This window comes from Bombyx mori, chromosome 14, assembly GCF_030269925.1.
Source record: "Bombyx mori chromosome 14, ASM3026992v2".
NCBI lineage: Eukaryota > Metazoa > Arthropoda > Insecta > Lepidoptera > Bombycidae > Bombyx > Bombyx mori.
Window position 1 is genome coordinate 12,347,911 of NC_085120.1, and position 24,871 is coordinate 12,372,781.

Genomic DNA, 24,871 nt, shown 5'->3' on the forward strand with positions numbered 1-24,871 from the left:
TAAAACTATATGTATTAAAAGTTTTTATTTCATAATATGATCAGTCATTTAATACGATCATCATACATTTGTTTTTGTGGCAGTTCCACTAACAGATACAATATACAAACTTTTACATAATGTATCCTGGAAAACTACGTATTTGAATATGTACTTATTCAATTTTAGTCAGTGGCGTGCGATTGATTTTATTGTCCAAAGGTTACGTGCGAATGGTTACTGTTGCCTTTCCAACATCAAATATACATTTTCTATCCAGCGCACTACACTGAACCACATGCGCGTTGATTAATTTAAACCATCATTCGCTACTGATTGTAATGTTAAACTATTTTAAATAATTAAATGCCGCGAGTGACAAGCAAGATTGAATTCGAATTAAAATGGTTGCCATCACGCACACTTGTAATGACCAACTAATCAAGATTCAAGACAAACTTAAATAAGTGCAAACTAATTTTATATATGTTTTAACCTTGTGCCGTTAACTCATGCGAGTTCAGTGTGCTTAGTGCGAGTTTCTTAACGTTCTCGATAGCGTAAAAGTTAACCCAATTTTGTATGCAGTTGGAACAGCGCCCCTAGCGGCAAACGTACGCAAACAATGCCATTCCATACAAATATGAGCCAACTTTTACACTATCGAGTACGTTAAAAAACTCGCACTAAGCACACAGAACACAAGGCGAATGTACTTGTTAAATTCAACTGTTACAACACGTTCCGATGACCTGGCTTCTTGAATTTTAGACAGAACTACATGTATTCGTATATACTTTGCTATATGATATTGTATTCAATAGGAACAAAATGAAGTTGATTTTTCTGAAATTTCAATAAATTTTGATGAAATTAAAAATCCACTTTATTTGGTGGGAATTTATTAAGATTTTATTGAGCTTCTTCGAAGACCCAGAAGATTCACGTCCAACGACTTATTTCTATTTTCCACACTTGCGTTCCCGCCAAAAAATTCCAGATGGCAGTGTTGCCATTATAAAAATGCGCAACCCTCGAATGCAACGGAATCCTTTATGATTTTACTTATCAATGACTTCAGACTGACCCAAGGATATCCTCATGCAGCATTTCGAAAAATTAAAGTTGATTGAGTTTAATCTTGTTAAAATATACCTGATTATAAATAAATTTTGACTCTCCATTGTTCGACGCCCCACTAACGTTTTTGGAAATGAAAATTTTTTGCACATCGATATTTTTGTTGAACTTTAGACTTTTTTAGTAATATTTAAATAGTTTGTTAGGAACACTTGAGATGTTTCGTTAATCTGTTTAAATTTATAAAGAAAAAATAGAGGAAGAAAAGTCTGTTCACTGATCAGACTAAATTAGATAACTTTAATATCAGATAATTTTCCTTTCAATTCCATTAGAGGTATCCTCCACGTAAATAGGATGACTGGTTATTCATCAGAGGAAGCCATAACTAACTGATCTTACATTCCTGTAGCTCTCTTACATTCTCCTTCTCGGATTCTTCCTCCATCCAATTCCAGTTATAGTGAAAGTGTTCAGATTATCAGGTAATTTATTACCTAATCCAGATTTTGATTTTGATACATATTTTAGAACAGAATAATTCTTGGTAGAATATAAATAGATAGGGCACTATATATGCCAATACCATCGTGTACAAAGCTTGGTAGATGCAATCATGTCTGAATGAGGACTGGTCACATATCACATTTTATTACTAGGGACAAGGCAACAGTGATATTTCTTTGTGGTGGAAGTAACAAATTTCTTTGTCCTTAAAATAATTTATTATAGAAAATTAAAAAGAATTCGTTTACAGTACCTACATATAAAAACCTATTTTTTTTTGTTTCATACGTTATTTTAAAACGGTTCGTATCTTATTTTAAGAGATTGTTTACAAGAGTACTCTTACTTCATTTTAAAAATTGCATGTTTATTTTAAGTGTATTTGATTGCAGAAAATCATAAAGTTAATTATGAGATATCTTATTCATTTAATTTAAAACTCTATGTTATATGTCGTAGAGCAACATATTCGATATCAGCACAATATACAAAAATACATCAGCGCTATCAGAGTTTCAACAAGCACATTCCTCGGGCAACGCCACGTAACAAAAACTATTGAACATTAACAAACTAACGTAGTTATGAGTGATCCTTAACCAATTACAATCTAGAAACAAGTTAGTTAAATCAAATTTCATATTATTCTCTTACTAGAGATGTACAGGACGCGATTAGCTCGGCCGGCCTTGGATGACAAAGATCGTGGAGTTCGGTCAGCATTACACATCGTCTTCTCGCATTCAAACTGTATAAACTCAAAACTTATAAATTTTACAGGAGAGTGTTATAAAGGTTTAACATAATACGATATTTTTGGAGTTTACTCCTTAAGAATCGATTTACATATATAGGCCCGGGGTATGAAAATTATGGGGACCAAAATCGTACTAGCATGTCACACGAAATGCGTTATGCGCCTGATTGGCTCCTGATTGCGTGATGCGTGCGCGCGCCAATCAAAATCGTACTAGCATGTCACACGAAATGCGTTATGCGCCTGATTGGCTCCTGATTGCGTGATGCGTGCGCGCGCCAATCAAAATCGTACTAGCATGTCACACGAAATGCGTTATGCGCCTGATTGGCTCCTGATTGCGTGATGCGTGCGCGCGCCAATCAAAATCGTACTAGCATGTCACACGAAATGCGTTATGCGCCTGATTGGCTCCTGATTGCGTGATGCGTGCGCGCGCCAATCAGGAGCCAACGCGCGGCCGCGTTATCGCAGGTGACGCCGGGCTGCTGCGCCGGCAGTCCGCCACAAAGCCTCGTACTGATCGCGCGTTTCTCTCATTATTGTATTTTCATATATTTGTTAGTCGTTTGTTTTGTGTCTCGTTAATTTGTTAATAATCTGTAGTGTATCGTGTTGTCGTAATATAGAACTATTTCTCGTATTGTTTCGTTTAATTTACCGACATCGTTTTGCTTGTGGCCGGACGCCGTTCGGGTTCGATTCCTGAACGTATCAACTGTTAGTGGGTTGATACCCGAATATAACCCGCTACAAATCATTTATTAATAAAGCTTTTTTAATAAATGCATATTTTACTGTATTCAACTGACACAAATTTATATTTATATCCAGTAAACTCCAGTCGTGCGTCGGAGCGGACACACACACTTTTTTTAATATCTATCTTTATCATCTTTGCAACATTATTTTTTTTATTTTTACCAGTTACATCATCTGTCTTTTAAAGTAAGATAAAATTATGTATTAATTTTGTTAATAGTAGTCAAAATATAGGTAAACAAAAAAACAAAATCTAAACTACGCTCTTATGACAATATTTATGAGAAAAATTACTGGTGATACCAAATGATTCCGCATATTAACTCAATTTCGAATATTTTTGGAAATTGTTCACTTTGAATGCGAAAAGACGACATGTAACAACATACATACATGGCGATGAAACACGCGGGTAGGTAAACTTTCCTTCTGTGAAGTCGACTTACAACCCGCACCCCGGGGGGAGGGACGGCCGGGCGAAGCTAGCCCCAGTACATCGTGAAGTGCTACCTTCATATTTAATGGCAAATTAAATGCATTCTTACTTGTGGTAGGACCTCTTGTGAGTCCGCGCGGGTAGGAAATACCCTACCTATTTCTGCCGTGAAGTAGTAATGCGTTTCGGTTTGAAGGGTGGGGCAGCCGTTGTAACTGTACTGAGACCTTACTATTTATATCTTAAGGTGGGTGGCGGCATTTACGTTGTAGATGTCTATGGGCTCCAGTAACCACTTAACACCAGGTAGGCTGTGAGATAGTCCACCCATCTAAACGATTTAAAAAAATTTGGCGATTATCTTCAATCAAAATATGTTATAACGACTTTTTTCATGACACTAATTAAAAATTATTACAGTTTATTAATTCTTGTACATAGTAAAAAGCGTATGAAAATAACACTTCAACGACAAAGCCACAACTAAATTTTTTTATTTATTTTTAGTCAAAACAGAGGATCACGTTTGTATTGTATTAGAAAACCACATCCGGACAGTGGTACAACAATATTCAAGACAAATGTCCGGCTCCGATGTACTATGTACAGTACCTTACCTAATACGTCTAGATTATAATTCCTTATCGTTATTACGTCTAAAACAATTTAATTCTTAAAGATTGGTCACACTTGAAATGTTCCGGCGCGACCCCCGCGGGACCGCACGTGACGTCACCGACGCCGCACACACAGCGCGCGGACGCAATGACGTAACGCTGTTCGGTCACACATCTACAGAGTATATAACACGGATTACTATTTATATATTATGATAACTAGCTGTACCCGTCCGCTTTGCTGGGCATTTCAAATTAACATTGTTATTTCTCACCCCCCACAAATATTCTCATCATTAACGCCTCCGCAGCCGGTGTAGGTCCAACACTCATATAAATATTAGCCTATCCATTAAGTACATGTACTTTCTACATGGATACCAAGTTTCAAGTCAATCGGATGCATGGTTCAGTAGTTATAACGGAACATCCGTAAAAACCACTGTAGATTTATATATTAGTATAGATAAAAAATATTTTGTTTTCAAAATGAAAAACCCTGAAGTATTACGTCACGAGCCGCGTGCTCGGCGCGGGGGCGGCGGGGGGCGCGGCGGGCGGCGCGGGCGGGCGCGGGGGGTCGCGGCGGGGGTGGGGGGCGCATCAGAAGCGGGCGCGGATGTAGACGGCGGCCACGTCGTGGTTCGCGTAGCCGAGGCGCTTGGCGTGCTTGAAGATCTCGTTGGTGGTGGCCGTGAGCGGCAGGGACTGCTCCAGCGCGTCGCCCAGCCCCAGCGCCAGCTTAAGGTCCTTCTGCATGTGCGTGAGGGGCTGGTGCGTGGAGTAGGAGGACTCGATCATGGCGCGTCCTTTGAGGATGAGGTGCGGGGAGGCGAGCGGCGTGAGGGCCAGCACGTCGAGCAGGTCGGCCTGGCTGAGCCCCGCGCGGTCGGCCAGCGCCAGCCCCTCGGCCAGCGCGGCCAGCGACACGCCGCCCACCACCTGCAGCACGGAGTTCATCTTCGACGCGTTGCCGATCTCACCTGCAACAAACACGCCGCCCCACTCATTGTAAACTCATGCACTCCATTCCTTAATAATATTATTTTGAATAAAAACATTTTAATTTAATTGTAATTGATTTTTCTTTATTTTGTTATACCGAATTTTTACTTAATTCCGGCTTAAATTGATCACAAGACTCGCTCAAGTCATCATGTATTATCTTTATGAATTTGAAACCAACTCTACATACTAGAGTACTGTACATAAAATAATAAAACCGAAGAATAGCTCGCCATGCAGTAATGTAAGAACGCTTAGATTTAAACGCTGACAGTTATGTAACGGAGGCCTGTAGCCAGCCGCATGGGGCCGGGGTGCGGGGGCCGGGGTGCGGGGGCCGCGCGGGTGCAGGTCGGGGGCGGGGGGGCGCTCGGGGGACTGGTGAGTATTTATCAAGCGTAGTAGTGCAAATGAGCTGATAGCAGGTCTGATGATAATCTGTGACTGAAACCCAACCATAACCCATGAACATATGAACATCGTACTTGAGTGTCGCCGCCTTCCTCGACACATGAAGTTGAAGTCCCCATAACAGTATAACGGCTGGTTCTACCCTTCCAGCCGCAATGCATATTATCTGCTTTGCTGCAGAAACAAGCAAGACGGCGGTACCTACGCGTGTGGATTTATGAGGTGCCCTACCTCCAGTACTACATGAACATTTTGCGATGAGGTAATTATACTTCATTTTGGGACTCTGTGACTTAAGTACGTATATATTTATAAGTAAAATTAGTTACACTCTATCGTTCGCTCGACACGACCACACCGGCCGTCTCATTTGGACTAGGACGGCTTTGAGTTTAAACAAATTTAATTGGATTTTTTGCAAAGAGTATTGTCGAGTGTGGACACCCCTCCCGCACTACCTCCACTAGAGTCCCCCCGCCCCTGCCCCCGCCCCTCACCCGCCTGGGGGTGCGACGCGTACAACTGTCAACGCTCAAGTTTCCTCGCGTCCGAAACCGGACAATCTGACTACTACCAAGGTAAAACGAGTTCTTGCTCATCGCCTTGAAGCAGGACTGGCAGTCGTCGAACAGCGAGCGGTCGCCGGCCGCCAGCACTATCAGCGTGCCTTCCTCCGCTTGCGTTTTCGATCCTTGTATCTGAAAAGGTAAGGTTTAGTTTCATTTCAACGATAAACCAACACAAACAATCTGTCGCGGATCATTTCCCAATCTATATATATCTATATATATATAAAAATGAATTGCTGTTCGTTAGTATCGCTAAAACTCGAGAACGGCTGGACCGATTTGGCTAATTTTGGTCTTGAATTATTTGTGGAAGTCCAGAAAAGGTTTGGAAGGTAGTTAAATATGAAAATGCTCAGGGTTAAATAATGATAACGATTTTATTTTTCCTTTAATGTGTCCCCCGTCGCGGTGTCGGACGGATTCCTTTTGTTTGTTTCAAGTTTATTTTATACAAAAGCTTAGGTCTTTTATTTATCGATTGAGGCACTACGAAGTCTACCGGGTCAGCTAGTTAAATATAAATTAATCTTAAGCAATCGATCGAATGTAATCAAATCTTAGTTATATATATTTTTTTATTTTTGTTGTTAATGCATTGTCGATTGCACCATGTAATTGAGGTGACATCTGCCATGAACTTTTGTCAGTTTGTCAATGTTTTGTATTGATGATCACTTTGTTGGTGCAACTTAATAAATAAATCCCTTGCGTTTTTTTTGTTGCTGATATGGGTGGACGAGCTCGCAGCTCACCTGGTGTTAAGTGGTTACTGGAGCTCATAGACATCTACAACGTAAATGCGCCTCCCACCTTGAGATATAAGTTCTAAGGTCTCAAGTATAGTTACAACGGCTGACCTGCCCTTCAAATCGAAACGCATTACTGTTTCACGGCATAAATAAGCAGGGTGGTGGTACCTACCTATGGACTCACAAGAGGTCCTACCACCAGTAATGTGACACTAACTTTAAAAATCAGAGTGAATACTGAGAATTACAGACTGTATTTTCAGAGATGATAAGGTCCCATTTAAGTTTGTTTACATCTGGACGGAGCTCTTCAGCAAACAAGATACAGACATAGTGGGGTCCTGACCTGGGCCTCCAGGTAGCGGCCACCCTTGCCGCTGATGGCTTCCACGATGTCGTGCGAGGTGTCGGCGTCGATCGAGGTCATCTCGACGTAGCCCTTGGACTCCAGCGTCGGGCAGTGCAGCACGCCACAATTACCGAACACCATCTGCAATTTGTAATGTTGAACAAAACTGCTTTCTATACGCATCTATACGCTCTCTCTCTCACACGCATAACGGACTTTATGGCGGGAATGCGAGGAGTGAAGTTGTGTGATTTGTTTTATTTTGTCTATTTAGTATTTCTTCAGGTTTAAATGTGTAATGGGTGGTTTATTAACTGTTTAATAACTGTGAGTGTGCACAAACGTGGGAAAAAGAAACAAAGCCCCTGGACGTATCTTCTCGGGATCCTCCAAAAAGTCCACTAAAAAAACCTCAGTAACTGACCACCATTTTACTGAGATTATATTTCATCCCATATCATCTCATCTCATTTCACTTAGTTTCATCACAGTTGATTAATGTCTCACAGTAATCATCCTTATTTTATTTCATTTAACTCAATATTATCAATTGCCATAAAAATAAAAATATAAATTAAAATAAGACATGACTTAAAGGTCTTAGTTACCAGGTCATAAAATCCCATAAAAAACACCCATAACGATCTTCTTAAATGATAACACCTAATGATCTCTCAACACTAGTCCGCAGCATCTGTTCACGACTTAACCTAACCTAAACTATCTTAAGAAGGAGGGAGCCTGGAGATCAGTAATACAGATCTTTGAACCTAGTACCGACTTCAGCTCTATCAAAGGCTTACAAAAATAAATTATAAGGTTAATTTCTATTTATATTTGTACTATACCTTTAAGAGAGAAATAAATTATTGTTTTTTAATTATTGTTATTATTATTATGTTTCTACATTAAGTAATTAATACACAGAAGTTTCTTTGATGATGATCCCACAGACACGGCCCATTAAGTTTCTCGCCGGATCTTCTCAGTGAGTTGCGTTTCCGATCCGGTGGTAGATTCTGCCGGCTCTTGCTAGGGTCAGTGTTAGAATCACTCCGGTTTGAGCCCCGCGAGCTCACCTACTAGCTAAGGTTACGCTGAAATAACCTCTCAAGACTCTCAGCTTAGGTACGGAAAAAAAAAAGTTGATGAGAACACATCTTTTATAAAGTCAGCTCGACTGCTTTTTTTTCTACTAATTCGCCGGTAGCCTAACGAGCTATTCCAGTTTTTCGCCGATATTAGGTGAACTCACGGGCTCAACCTGAGAGAATTTGCTAACACCAGCCCTAGCCAGAGCAGTGCTTCGCTGAATTTCCCACCGGATCTGAATCGCGACCTACTGAGAAAATTCAGCAAGAAACTCGTTAGGCTATTGAATATCTAAGGGTACACTTTCTGTATTTTTCTGTATATTTGTTAATATATATATTACGTTGTGTACAAATTCAGCACTGTCTTGTTTTGTCGCGCGCACAGGTTGGAAATAGTACCGGCTACTAGGGGGTGGCTTGTCAACAATGACCTCGCAAAGCCATACTTGTTATAAATATGAAGTGTATTTGTTTGTATGTTCATTTGTCCTTATTTTACGTCGAAACGAAGCAACGGATTGGCATGTTTTTTAAAGGAATATTATTTAGGTCAGGCGAGTGACATTGACTAACTTTTATCTCGAAAAAACATCTCAATCCCACGGGAAACTACACTGACTTTTCTTTTACCATGCAGGCGAAGCCGCAAATAAAAGCTAGTGTGTATACAAGACAGAGATCATTGACAACTTTTTCTTTTAAATAATAATTTACATTTCACATCTATATATTTGATATTAGCGGCCCGCTACGGCTCCGCTATTATTTTATTCTATAATCAATAGTTTTCGCAGGGCACGCGATGTAAAGAATGTTTTAGGTAATTTTATTAATTAGTAAGGATCCCTATTTTTTTCAAAAAGAGATTAAAGCCTATGTCATTCGGGAATAGTGTAGCTTCCAAACAGTGGAAGAATTTTTCAAATCGGTTCAGTAGCTTCAGCGCCTATTCAATACAAACAAACAGGCAAATCTTTCCTCTTTATAAAATTAGTATAGATTGATCTCACCTCTTTAGCTGCTTGAGGGTCAGCCACACATGAGAACGTGATGTCGGCTTCTTCCACCACATCGCATGGTGTCACCGCAATCGTGGCCCCAACTTTCTCGAAGTCTTTGCACTGCAAAAGAATAAGGCTAAACTTTACAATTTGTAGATAAAAACAACATTTTCTCTTCTACAAGGAATTCGGTTGTCTACGATCTTATCGGGAAACTGAAATTACAAGTTACTTGTTTTTATTTTTATTTTATTAATGGCTCCAACGCCTTAGGCATTGATTTTGTACGAGCGATTTATGAAAAAAAAAACAATTTATAATGTCACTATAAATCATATTCGTCAATAGAAATTTTAAGTTTGGTAGAATTAAAAAAATTCCGCATCAAGATTTTTTAATACAGCGCCACCTATTGCTTCTGAACTCAAATACTATTGTTTCTAGTCTTCTCCTAGTCCCGCTAGATGGCAGTCACAGTTTGCTGTCACAGTCAGCGCGTCCCTACGTAGATAATCGATCGATAGACGCGTCACGCGGCTCGCCGGCGTCAACGACCGCCACGACCGCCCGACGGCGGCGGCACTCGCTCACAACGACGCCATTTTGATAACGGCTCTATTCACCAAGACGCAAGTCAGGCAATGTGCCCGTTTCTGCACGATTCACAACGCAAAACTAGACACGGTGTCGCTTGCTAGAACACATGTTTTCAGTTCTTTTTGCAGTGCTGATTTTTGTGGTGAATTGATAACCTAATGAAGTTCCACAGAGTTTAACCTACCTACCATTATTATTGATCGGGCTATAGAGTCTATTTTTGTCTGAACCTCCCAAAGCGTTATTACTGTTGAAAAAACCATAAACCTCATATTTCGGCAATCCTGGGATCGTAATAATAAACTTCTATTAATAAATGAAACATACGAAGAATTTGGGACAGTTTTGGTTTCGTTCGCTTTACTTCAAAATATTAATATGTTGTAATTAGTGAATTACCATAACTATAAGTATATTACCTATAATATAATAACAGTGATTGAATTTGGACTTTTTAGTACCAACCTAGCTAATCAATTTATAGAACATTTAGGCAATTTAGGTAGGTACATAATGAATTTGAAGTTTATGATTTAACGGATAAATAGGTATCTAATAATCTGCAAATGCTCTGTATTTTATGAAATAGCTACGAATAAATTATAATAACGACATTCGCAAGGCAGCTAATACAATTATTTAAGGATATTAAGCTATTTGCTTTATATTCCATATCTATTCTATTAATCTCAGAAATGAATTACATAATTATTAACCGTTTTTTTTTATTTAACTTTACGGTAATTCAAATTCTCTAAGATAAAAAGACAGTCCATATCAATAAAGAGATTATGATCGCTTTTTTATTTTTTCTATGTAGATTTATACTTATCACTAGGTTTTAAATTCAATTTCCCTAAGATAAGAAGACAGTCCATATCAATAAAGAGATTATGATCGCTTTTTTATTTTTTCTATGTAGATTTATACTTATCACTAGGTTTTGAAGCTTAAAGATGACACTTCTTTTAATCGTGGGTTATTGCTTATAAATGTCTTTCGATCCTGAGGTCCATTCCTTATTTTCTATCTTCACATTGCACATTGTACCCGTTAAGAAACCACTAGTCCTTATTGTTAATAATACCAATGGCTGACAAAGAACATGTGCTCCTGAGGCTGTTATGAGGCTCAAAGCATTTTCACTCTGGATATTCTCTTGGCCAGCGCATAATACGATCAAACTTGATTAAAACGGAAATTTCTGCACAACAAACTTGAAACCTAGATCTACCACCGATATCTTGTCGTGATTCAGACAAATAATCTCAATGTTAATATAGAGATAAAATCCTTATTCTTCTGTACCGCAAACCTTCAACGCTTATGAGGTGGCTAATAAACTTTATGAATCAGTATGTCATTTAAACGGCTGAACCAAATGACACGCGTCCGAACAAGTTTTTGTAACTAATTACTTGTAAAGGTCGGCTTAAGGTCAACAAAACAGTTCGCTGGTATATCTGTCCGTTTACCTAACTCGTTACGCTAGGACGCGAATTTTTTGCATTTCAAATGTAGGTAGGTACTCACATAATTTATACATCAAATGTACCGGACGAGGTCGTGTCATTTCTGTGAATTTTGTTATTCAACGTAATTTATTTTTAAGCATTTTCTAGCGTTTCTATATAACGCGTAATAGTATTTTGAAATATTAATTTTACTAATTACTAATGTTGTTAATTTAATTTCTTTTACAATTTAATCATAATTATCCAAGACCTGTGAGAGTCTCGGAAAATGCGAAATTCTATATAGCCAAATATGAAAATTTAAGCAATCAAAAGAAAATAATGCTCCTGCAATTCTTTTAATAATCGGATTAACTTTTTTAATAATCGGAAGTGAAACAGATATCTTAACGGTTTGATTGTTCTAGAAGTATCTTACAATCTATACAAAATGATCGAAATGGGCCTTGTATTTGACACGTCCTAGATATAAATGGATCAGACTTAGAAGAAAGTTTAATGTAACAATGAAAATATATTTAGTACCGTATTTATTCTCAACTTGATACTAATGTATTCTTTCAGGTTTTCGAGAGTCACAGGCATAATTTAAACTATTTTTACGCTTTAATCTTACGGTTATTATTGTCATTAAATACATAGTTTAAATAGTGTACGCTGTAAATAATCTTTACCTAATGTGTTTTAAATTTGAAGAATGTAAGATTATTAACAAAGTATCAGTCCTAGCACATAAGTCTCCCAAGCAGTTGTTACCTAGCCCCAATATTATCGACCAGCGTTCAACACATATAGGTCACGAACGCAATATGTTATTTCATACGTTAGCAGGATTACTACTGACTAAACTATTTCTGGCGGATAGCACTCGTGTGCACTAGTTTGTACGCCATATTATTACTACTGGTGGTAGGACCTCTTGTGAGTTCGCACAGGTAGGTACTATCACCCTGCCTATTTCTGCCGTGAAGCAGTAATGCATTTCGGTTTGAAGGGTGGGGCAGCCGTTGTAACTATACTGAGACCTTAGAACTCATATCTCAAGGTGAGTGGCGGCATTTACGTTGTAGATGTCTATGGGCTCCGGTAACTACTTAACACCAGGTGGACTGTGAGCTTGTCCACTCATCTATGCAATAAAAAAAATCAAAAATGTTACCCTATAGAAATGAGCCTTCGAACATATGTCTCTAAGAAGGCAGCGCTACTGAAATTGTGACATTTTAAACAGACACATAGATTTCTAAATGGGACAGTTAGCTAGTCTAACGAATTGGCGCGCAGAAAATGATATTAATAAATCAATTGACAACAGTGGACGCCACTAACAACCTTGAGACGTAAGGTCAATTATGTTTTAAGAAAAGGTTGTTCTCGCATAATATAAAAAGGAATCGAGCAGTCAATATTGATTAATTAAACCTGATGTTGTTGCATTACTTAATTATTGATATAAAAATTACTTGAGAGTAAATAAAAAGCAGAGGAAAGACGAATACCTTTAAGTAAATTTAGTAATTTACGACATTATTAGATAAATTGACAAATATCATGACTACAGCATGATTACAAGATTTGGATGTAAGCACTAACAAACACTTCACCATATCGTTTCTTGCATTATCGGTTAATTCATCTGCCTTTTTTTACGAAGAAAGGATTACTGGTTGCCCGTCGTCTACTGGACTGTAAAATTAATTATAGTTGCTACATGATATTTATTATATTACACGACGAAAAGAGATTCTTTCTTACGTGGTCAGATGTCAGAAATCTAATCTTCCTCTTTCATATATCTTTTAGTGCGTAGATAATTCTTAAGAAAATTAATAAATCTTTAAGGACTTTACGGCAAACGGCGATTAATCGATTGCACTTTTAGCATATCTAAATTCTTAAGCCTCGATGATAACCTTTAAAGAATAATGTAATGGAATGGTCAGTTTATAAACTCGCAATTCTTATCGAAAAAATCACCAGTGAACAAAATCGGGGCGTCGCGAACGAGTGTCATATTCAAATTCTCTCTAAATCTAAAATCGATAACAAATATCGCGACTCCTACGAAAACTTTCAATGGGCTAGACCTACACGGTATTTATATATTTATACGTGAAGCAAAAACTTTGTATCCCTTTTTACGAAAATTGCGCGGACGGAGGAGTATGAAATTTTCCACACTTATAGAGAATATAGAGAAGCAGTGCACAATGCTAATATTTTTTTAAAATAATGCATAAAAGATACATTAAATCTATAAAGAAAACATTACACACACTACATACCATGTATTTGACGCACACACGCATGCATACTATTTACTGTCAAACTTTTGTTCTTGACGTCTGTTGTCAAATTGAGAATAGATTAAATATTGTTTGTCTCTATTAATATTTCTTTATAGTGTAGCCTTGGTGAAATTTGTGATTAAAGAAGTATAAAATACAATCATAATAGTGTACAAACTTACAATTCCAATTAATTATTATCGAATTTCGACTACTGCGGGACCTCTAGTTTCTAAGAATAACGCATCGGTATACATTAGAGACAACTGTTGAACAACAATATCAAAGTACGTTAATCACATCAAAGCATTAGACTTGTTGACAATAAAATTGATCATAAAACAAGAGTTTAATTATTCGCGACAGACACGACGAAGGTCAATGGCAAATGTTTGCGCAGATGGTCAAGGCTTGGCGTTTGACGTTCTAATGTTTTACTCTTTTTTTTTTCTTCATTCAAACATATTGATGCAGTGAGCACCCCTGGCTGGTAAGAGCAGCGTGGGTTCAATTCCCTAACACTATCACATTTAATATTGATATGTCACATGATGTATACATCAATAACATCTATACTAATATATAAATCTACAGTGGTTTTTACGGATGTTCCGTTATAACTACTGAACCATGCATCCGACTGACTTGAAACTTGGTATCCATGTAGAAAATAAATGTACTTAATGGATAGGCTAAGTGTTGGACTCCCTACACCAGTTGCAGGGGCGTTAATGATGAGAATTTTTGTGGGGGTGAGAAATAATAATGTTAATTTTAAATGCCCAGCGAAGCGAACGGGTACAGCTAGTATTTAGTATTTATATATGTATATATTTAAACGTATTGTATAATATAGCGATGTAAGCATATAATAATAATATATAAGTGTGAATTTCAGTTTCTGGTTGCCATAGTAACAAGGGAATCCTAGTTTCGGGCCAGATGACCGTATGTGGCAAGTCACACACAGGTGCAATACTACACGCTGTAACATTTAATGAACTTTATCGGAACAATCAATTCTCATTTAAGGTGATCATTCCATTTGCAATTTAGTAATTAAGTTTAACAATAATTTATACTGTTACAAAAAGGCAGTTTCGCTTATCTAAATAACTACTTCCCTTAACTAAATACTGTCGTTACTATCGTTAGGTTACTTGCCTTTATTTATCGTTAAATATAAATAATGTAGAAAACAGGCAATTTACCATAAAAAAAAAGCAATCGATACACTGCAGTACTTTGATAAATTAAATATACAAAGAAATGATTTTGTCTTTATTTATTCATAAGCGTGACTTTAGTGAGAAAGATAAATATTATTTTAAAGGTATTTTAAGATAAATGACTTCATCCAAATTTCGCGTCTTAAATACCATACAGTTATGTCCCGTGAAGCTCAGCCAAGATCGATATGAAATTTTCATATTTATTATAATTCCACATTTGGCAACAAATCTGCTATATCATTGCTTCATCATTAATCCACATTTAGTTTTGACTACCGGACATGGCTATATCCCAGTGCCCTGCTAAACACATTGAAACCAATACCATATTACAATTTCTGATTTCGTCTACAGATTTAGAAGAAAAAAAAAGACATATTATATTTTCATCCCAACAACTGAGTTATTATGGAGCTCGACACTACAAATCAAAAACGATTGTCCAAATTGTTTTGGTTTCATTATATTCAATAATTCAACTTATTTTTTATGGATGCAAAGGAACATGCCCGCAATGAAACTGTTATATATTATGTAATATTATTCTTTTGCTGATTTACACTACTATTTAAGTCCGAGTTAAGGAGATTTTATATCCATGGTTCGTCTGCCCATTTGCACAAAAAAAAAAAAAACGTCTTTTCATTAATTCGTAACACAAGAGCAGCTAGCAGAAGAGATCATTGCATCTGTGCCAGTCTGCTGATTTTTAATTGTTAAATTGCGTGCGTACACAGGTAAATTTTTTGACCGCGCGTCTATTAATGTTATCGTGTCAAGAGAACCGCCAGTACCGCAAAATTTGCTTTTATTTTCGGCAACGGTTCATTTATTTCCGGTATACATCCTACTTAAATTCCGTGACTCGTTCTCTTCTGTTCTGTCAAGAAGGTTAATGCTATTTACAACGAATAGCTTTTACCAGCGTCTTAGCTCGCATTAATGTAGATTTCGTCAATCGATTCACACCGAATAGATATTATTTTAGGACGCTGCTGTTAATTATGTTATATGTCGTTCCGTTTGGCCAAAATGCAATAAATAAAACAAATTAGGGACATTGGCCACACGCGGACATTCAACGAACATTCTAGATTCTGCGTGAGAAAAGCTTGTATTTAGCAACAAAAAGGCACTTTTTCGGATTATGATATCTCCATCAGAAATACCACAGATCTTTTTCATTGTTCTGTTCTCAAGGCATTATTTTAGAAGTTATTAAATTCAGTACGCCAAGCAGTTATTTTATGTCTAAACTCCGGTATGTATAGTATTTCTTCTGAAAGAATGGTCCCCTATGTCTTTTTATGTATGCTTGACAACTTTTACGCAAAATGTCACGACAATCTGTTGAGTAGTTAAAACATAAAACCGCAAATTACTTTCGCAATTATGTTACTGTAGATTTATTCATTCGATATTACATATTAAAAAACAGTAGTCGTCTTCAATGTGGCTACACGAAATGGTACAATGATGGCAAAATTAAAGCCACCTTTATATTTCAGGCATAAGTCAATTTAGAATCGTTCAAAATTGAATCATTACGTGGGCTCAAATCAAATATGAAATTGGTTAATGCTAATCACATGTATTGACAAGAAAGAGCCATGTTTGGGGAAAAAGAAATAAATAAATACACCGTTTTTATACATATTATAGCTTTAGAAATAAAAACTTGCACATAAAAAGCTTTACTACTACGAGTAAAAGTTGTTTTTTTTTAAACTAGACCTGCGTCAGAAATTAGATTTTGTATGAGTTAAAATGAAATACTGGAATACAATACCTGTCTTCTATAGTCTTTTGTATTACTATCTAAAGTCTGTAGATACCACAAAGTAAGTACTGCATGACTTGAATCAAGACTGTGAATCACATCAAAGTAACGGCTAATGTGCCTAATACCGTAATCTCGAATACAATGTAATTACCAACAGCCGCATTTTAAAAACCTAAAAATGAGATTTGGCTCCACAACAGAACTCAAAACAGCTCAGTCTCGTAGCTATGACTTCTTGAATAACCGACAGACAATGTCGTGATACCGCTACGAACACGAGCGTAACAACACAACATCTATACATATATAAATAAAATTGGAGTGTCTGTTTGTAATATTGAAATAACCGCTTTTTACTACATGCATATTATGAATACATATACGGTACATAGACCAAAATAACATTTTTAACAATTTTTGTCTTTCTGTCTGTCTGTCTGTTTGTTCTGGCTAATCTCTGGAACGGCTAGACCGATTTTGATGAGACTTTCACTAATAGGTAGCTGATGATATAAGGAGTAGTTTAGGATTACTTTTTTTAGACTTCGTCCGGCGGCGTCAACCGCGGTACGACAATAACCGCGGGTAACATCGCGGGACTCGGCTATCAATAATAAAATTTAATGTTTCCGAAGCGAAGTAAAGGCGGGTCGCTAGTTAGAAATAAAACAGAAGGGGCTTTCGTAGATTTTTTTTTTTTTTATTGCTTATGTGAGTGGACGAGCTCACAGCCCACCTGCTGTTAAGTGGTTACTGGAGCCCATAGACATCTACAACGTAAATGCGCCACCCACCTTGAGATATAAGTTCTAAGGTCTCAATTATAGTTACAACGGCTGCCCCACCCTTCAAACCGAAACGCATTACTGCTTCACGGCAGAAATAGGCAGGGTGGTGGTACCTACCCGTGCGGACTCACAAGAGGTCCTACCACCAGTAATTACGCAAATTATAATTTTGCGGGTTTGATTTTTATTACACGATGTTATTCCTTCACCGTGGAAATCAATCGTGAACATTTGTTGAGTACGTATTTCATTAGAAAAATTGGTACCCGCCAGCGGGATTCGAACACCGGTGCATCGCTCAACACGAATGCACCGGACGTCTTATCCGTTAGGCCACGACGACTTATAAAATATTTTGGGATTGGGAGATGTTTTAAATTTTTTATTACAGAACTGACTTTACTTCCGTAATTAATGTGACTTTGAATCCACTCTGAATGGCATTATCGGTAAAAACGCAGATATAATATAATTGCTCCGACAATTAAAATGATGCAAATTGTAATTAAAACATAGCTTGTTATGTTTGCGTGGTACAGCGGTTGAATTTGCAGCTCCATTCTACGCTATAATTATATCCTCCTCAGATAGGCTTTTCCCCATGATATATTTGTAGAAAAAGTATCAGCGGCTCGGGCGCTTCGTATTTAACTGGTTTTAGAGTTACATTGTCCAAAAATGATTTAATTGTCTTTTGAAATGCACACTGCACTCATTGTTTATATTTTACTTGCCTTATACGGAACATCGCGAATGCGTTGGCAAGGTCACCATATAAAATGATTGACGCCGCAGCGAATATGAAACACGTCTTTACTATTCAAATACTTATTTATTACTCCCTTTATTCTTATTACACCACAGTATAAACTCGAAATATATAAAAAGATATTGTGTGTCTTCAATTAATATTAACAGAAACTGAGAGACAGAAACGAAGATAACTAGCAAAACCTTAGTTTAGAAGTTGTGTGAAATATTCAATGCTACTTTTATGTGTATCAAACACATTGTAGTTCCATAAGCATATATTTGACGGCACTTTAAAGTAATTTATTAGTAAAATTCCGCGAAAACGATGTTAATAATGCAATTGCAAAGTTATTTCGTATTTATGACCAATTCTAACCAACATTGAGGTAGAGTTTATTATATAAACAAACGACAACTGGTTGTGTATCAACATAATATCTTGAGTAACGGGTTTAAGTTCGATTTTCAGATGTTTTTAAAGTCATAGTTACGTTATTTATTTATACGAACTAGTGGTCCCGCAGTAGTCGAAATTCGACTATAATTAATTGGAATTGTAAGTTTGTACACTATTATGATTGTATTTTCAACGCCAAGACTACACTATAGAAAAATATTAATAAAGACAAACAATATTTAATCTATTCTCAATTTGACCACAGACGTCAAGAACAAAAGTTTGACAATAAATAGTATGCATGCGTGTGTGCGTCAAATACATGGTATGTAGTGTGTGTAATGTTTTCTTTATTGATTTAATGTATCTTTTATGCATTATTTAAAAAAATATTAGCTGCACTTCTTCTCTCTATTCACTATAAGTGTGGAAATTTTCATACTCCTCCGTCCGCGCAATTTTCGTAAAAAGGGATACAAAGTTTTTGCTTCACGTATTAATATATAGATTACGAGTACATACATAAATATTCACTGTTGGCAGCGCTTAAAGACTAGTTTAGTTTGCATCCAATACCAATTCAAACTAAAAAAACGATCATAGTACGGCCCTATACCTGATGTGCACGCTGACGGTTGGTACTTCGATAGTTCAATCCAAGACTTTGTGGCGTAAAAATACACCCTGACTAGAATGTTCCAAAGTATTCATTTTAATCGAGGGAGCATTCTCGTCAAAAACAAAATCCATAGTCATTTTCTCACTTGTTATGCTCGTCATAAGTGTACATTAATAATATATTATTACAGTACCCGGCGATAAATATTGCACATCGGCCGTGGGAAAGAGAGGGTGAATTTTTGCTTCGTAGAGCGTTATATCTGTCGCACTTTACCTAATTGACATTTAGTCTCCATAGATACCGGATCGTTAGTGTTTCGTCGCACACAGGTAACGCCCTACAACAAAAACAAAATCAGACGACTGTCTCTTTCTAAACATCGATGTGCAATATTTATTGCCCGGTACTGTACACTGTTTTACATTTTGATCGAAGTTTCCTTAAGGTTCTCTTCGGAAGACAACAACATTTCAATCAACCAAAACGTCTACTTAATGATAGATAACTCTATAAAACTAGTTATATTAAAATTTACATTACTAGTTTTTTCCCAAGACATCAAACATTACCATTTTAGAAACCACACTTCCACTGTAAAACCTAGAGCAAAGGTAAAAACAACATAATGTGGACAAGAACTATTTTAACTCACAAATGTAGGACATCAAAAATTTGGAATAGGCAAACTGTCAAATGAATATTGTTAGACGTAGTTCAGAGTTTGGTGGTAATCTTGTTTGAAAGTCGGCGAACTTGTCAGAAAACAGTAAGCCGTAGACGTCTGTTGTGACTTTGTTACAATCGATTTTACAATCTTAAATTTTTTGTCAATTCTTTTAAATGTCAACGTCTTACATGTTTTAATGGTATGAAATCTTCCATCGTTCCTTCGTAGGGTTGTTAATTCACTTTTTTTTTAATGGGCGTTTGTTTTCTAAGTTCCTTCGAGGAACCTCTTTGCTGATGGTAGGGCGTTTTGCTTCCGCACGGGTAAGTACCAATGGTACCGTACCACCACCTTGCCTTTTTGTGCCGTGAAGCAGTAATGCGTTTCAACTTGAAGGGCGGGGCGGCCGTTGTACGCATTGTAAAACTGAGACCACTCAAGGTGGGTGGCGGCATTTACGTTGATGATGTCTATGGGCTCCAAAATTCACTTAACGCAACATGTACCATCGGCTAGTCTACCTATCTACATCTAAATGCGCAGCGTTAGGTGCAGTCGCGAGAGAAAAATAAAAAGCGTTCTGACATTCCCTATTGTTCATAAAAATAATTTTATTAAAATTTACTCTTGTCGTAGAAATTTTCCACCCGAAACGCTTCTGCGAAGACCGTGTAAGTCAGAGCACGTTACAACTTTTTTTGGATTTTTTTTTACTGCCGTGTAGGCAGACGAGCATACGGCCCACCTGATGGTGAGTGGTTACCGTCGCTCATGAACGTCAGCAATGCCAGGGGCAGAGCCAAGCCGCTGCCCGAGGCTTGCGGAGAGTACTTTATGGTAGGCAAAAATAAAAACGAGATGTCGGTATCATCTCGAACAATTCCTCAGAGCACTCCCCATGGAACATACGGTACAGAATACAGAGGGAACCGAAGTCCCTCCGCAGACCCAGAGGTTTCAAGAACTATGCCAATCTATGAGCTTCGATTATGCCCGCAACAATTTGCCGTATACGGGTTTTTAATACAGAGAAACTAGTGTAGTATTTGATTATGGAAATGGTGAAATGCCTTTCATTGCGCCCGATACTAATTACTTCAGAATGAATAGTTTTTTTTGCTGTATGCCATTCTATTGTATGTTTAGTCTATCGATCAAATTATACGACCGTATTCAACCGTCATTACGACCTTCACAAAAAGAAAAATGTCCGTGTAACACATCCATATTTTATAATGATTAATGCGTATATGGTTTAGTGGTGTTTCGGTTTTATAAATCGATTATAAGCTCAAGCTTTTGGATGCCACGAGATTGTGTGAAAACACAGATGCATATAATATATGAAAATAAATTTAACGACAATCAATTTCAAGTTTTAATCAAAGGGAATTAATTTCTAGCCTATTTGAAGTCGTCGTGGACTAAAGGATAAGATGTTCGGTGCATTCGTATCTAATAGCGATGCACCGGTGTTCGAATCCCGCAGGCAGGTACTAATTTTTCTAATAAAATACGTACTTAACAAATGTTTACGATTGACTTCCACGGTGAAGGAATAACATCGTGTAATAAAAATCAAACCCGCAAAATTCTAATTTGCGTAATTACTGGTGGTGGTGGACCTCTTGTGAGTCCGCACGGGTAGGAGGGCCTATTTCTTCTGTGAAGCAGTAATGCGTTTCGATTTGAAGGATAGGGCAACCCGGTTGTAACTATACTGAGACCTTAGAACTTATATCTCAAGGTGGGTGGCGCATTTACGTTGTAGATGTCTATGGGCTACCGTAATCACTTAGCACCAGGTGTGCTGTGAGCTCGTCCACCCATCTAAGATATAAAAAAAACTTCTCTTTTGAATTTTTTTTTATTGCCTTTGTAGACAGACGAGCGTACGGCCCACCTGATGGTAAGTGGTTACCGTCGCCCATGGACTTCAGCAATGCCAGGAGCAGAGCCAAGCCTTACTCAAAAGGATTATTTACTTTTCTTTCCACAATATATAATATATAAGAAGTAATTCGTTTAAGATTTTATTAGTTGATAACGCCACATACGCACGCTCGTCTCGTGATAGGGAATAGAAGCCCGCCCACGTCACGTGAAATATTGCATCGCACACGAGTCCGTGAATCGCAACTAGGCCAGCGCTTTGGTTGCGGCCACAAAAACGTCGTTTAAACGAAACACAACTACGGTCTATAAAATTACTTAAAACACGTTTCTTAGTCGTATGTCATAACTCCGCGCTTAAGCCTTGTTCGGACTAGGCGAGTATTATAGTCGAGTACCAAGTAATTTTTTTTTTATTGCTTAGATGGGTGGACGAGCTCACAGCCCACCTGGTGTTAAGTGGTTACTGGAGCCCATAGACATCCACAACGTAAATGCGCCACCCACCTTGAGATATGAGTTCTAAAGCCTCAGTATAGTTACAACGGCTGCCCCACCCTTCAAACCGAAACTCATTACTGCTTCACGCAGAAATAGGCAAGGTAGTGTGGTACCTACCCGTGCGGACTCACAAAAGGTCCTACCACCAGTAATTACGCAAATTATAATTTTGCGGGTTTCATTTTTATTACACGATGTTATTCCTTCAGTGTGGAAATCAATAGTGTATTTTCGTTAACAGAAAATTCACACAACTTTCGGACATTCTCAAACTATCGAAGTATTCTTTGGGACCTCTTCCAATGCTAATTCCTTCAGAAGACATTTAGTAGCTCCTAGTTTATCTCTTCTATCGATACATTTTCGTACCCATAACTTATTTTTCTTAATCACAGAATCACCTCATCCACCTCTCCTAAAATAGCCATTACGATTAGCTTAATCAGTTCATTCACTCTATTGCGTTGTAGCCTGTTCATCTTGCAAAACACCACTCACTTGTGTACTCTACTGGACCGTAATGCTAACGATTTCTGTGCAGTAGCGAGTAGTTTAGCCACTAAATTACTCAGTGCTCGACTAAAATACTCGCCTAGTCCGAACAAGGCTTTACACTTGGCATCGCTTGGCTGCGTACGGGTGTGCAGTATGACAAATCCGTTATTATCAACCGTATCCGACGCGACGTATGAAACGCACAATCGCCTACACGCACTTGAAATATCGCAACGCACGACCTAAATTTGCAACTCGCGAATTGCTGCTTACAACAGTCCAATAAAGCAGTAAATTGTAATTATGAAATGTTATGCGCAGACATAACTGCAATAAGAGTTTATCCTACATGAAAAACCAAGAATGATAACCCCGCAACTCTCGCGTATACTACAGTGTGCTTAGTGTGAGTTGTTTAACGTTCTCGATAGCGTAAAAGTTAGCTCATATCTGTATGGAATGGGATGGTTTGCCTACGTTTGCCGCTAGGGGCGCTGTTCCAACTGCATGGGTTAACTTTTACGCTATCGAGAACGTAAAAAACTTGCACTAAGCACACAGATCTGTCTACGGCAGTGGTTGGCACACCAAGGCTCGCGAGCCGCATGCGGCTCTGACTCCTCGGCTACGCTTCTTCCACGAAATCTTTCAGACTTTAATTGTTATCTAATTATTTCTGTGATAATGTCTCTTCCTATAAAAGCAAAGCATATCTTAAAAAAATTGCTCTTTGAATAAATTTTAATTACATATTATCTATGTTTGCCTATTTTGGGTGACAAGGTTGCCGACAACTGGTCTATAGCGATGTCTTTAGCACGAAAGTTAAACAAAGACATACGATCTGGACAGTTTCCAGTATTGTGTGAATCTAGAGATGATTTATCAGAGGAGTGCGGTCCGATATGGGTAAACTTACAAATGTGATAATAATGTGTAATAATAATGACTGTCCGATCATTCGAAAGAAAACGCAAGACTAAATAGAATATGGGGTGTATCATGAGTATTACAGACCTATTGGGTCACATAAATACACATAATACTTTTAATTAATACATACACTTAATACATAATACATAGATCCAATAGGTCTGCGATATTCATAATATACCCTTTATTGATATTTTTGACACAAATTGACAACATAAATTGATATTTTTTTGCGAATATAATTTTATTATATGCGGATCATTGAAATTTATCGTGTTATGTTTCTAAGTCGAGAGACAAGTGACGAAGCGAATACTAAAACTAACTTATTATTTATTCGTAGCTAAAACTACTTATAGCATTAGATTAAAACCATTATTTATTTATTTAGTGACCAAATCAAGAGATAGTCTAGCTCAATAAAGAAATATGTACATGTATAGATGTCATTATAGGTCTGCTAATTCAGACATTGTACACAGAATTTTTCAACTTTAAATAAATAATTTTAGTTTCCGTTGTCCGTATGTGTGAATAGACGCGATAACGTATTATGCGGATATGTTACGCTATATGCGTAATAGCTGATATCAGCTTTTTTAAACAAATTTATTCGTTCTATAAATAAATATATATTTCTCGTTTTTATTATAGTATTACAATTTAAGCGATGTTTAAATTGGTCTATTGGTATATATCAAGCCGTTGATTCTCTTTAGACTGACTTTACATGCTCTTAATAAACACAGGAAAAGTTTGTTACAGAAATTCGTAAAAATCTATATTTTTCTTAACGGCACTCACACGGTCGAATTGATTAATCGATAAAAAAAAACGTTGAACTTGTAATTGTGAAATAAACATAAATTAAACCATAAACTACTTCAAATTATGTCTACAACTTTTCCCTTAGATCAGTCTAGTTCCTGTAAAGAGCAATGAGTATACGGATCGACGGTTTTAAACAGGTGAACGCACTGCCCACCTGGTGTTACATAGTTACTGGTGGTAGGACCTCTTGTGAGTCCGCACGGGTAGGTACCACCGCCCCGCCTATTTCTGCCGTGAAGCAGTAATGCATTTCGGTTTGAAGAGTGGGGCAGCCATTGTAACTATACTTGAGACCTTAGA

General features: G+C 37.4%; 1 protein-coding gene across 4 annotated transcripts in view; it reads right to left on the reverse strand.

Annotated features, from left to right (window-relative positions):
- The window catches only part of LOC101743921 (cytokine-like nuclear factor N-PAC), a 79,039-nt gene continuing 54,168 nt past the window's right edge, over positions 1-24,871 (reverse strand). For 2 of the 4 annotated variants that reach the window (XM_062672218.1, XM_038015446.2), the window contains exons 8-11: positions 9,326-9,436; positions 7,219-7,362; positions 6,129-6,252; positions 1-5,121 (exon numbers count right to left, since the gene is read on the reverse strand). In XM_062672218.1, coding sequence (XP_062528202.1) covers positions 4,742-5,121; positions 6,129-6,252; positions 7,219-7,362; positions 9,326-9,436 — 759 coding nt within the window. In that variant the 3' untranslated portion in view covers positions 1-4,741. Of the gene's footprint in view, positions 5,122-6,125; positions 6,253-7,218; positions 7,363-9,325; positions 9,437-24,871 lie in introns of all 4 variants that reach the window. The other 2 variants (XM_038015447.2, XM_038015445.2) reach the window with 1 other exon arrangement.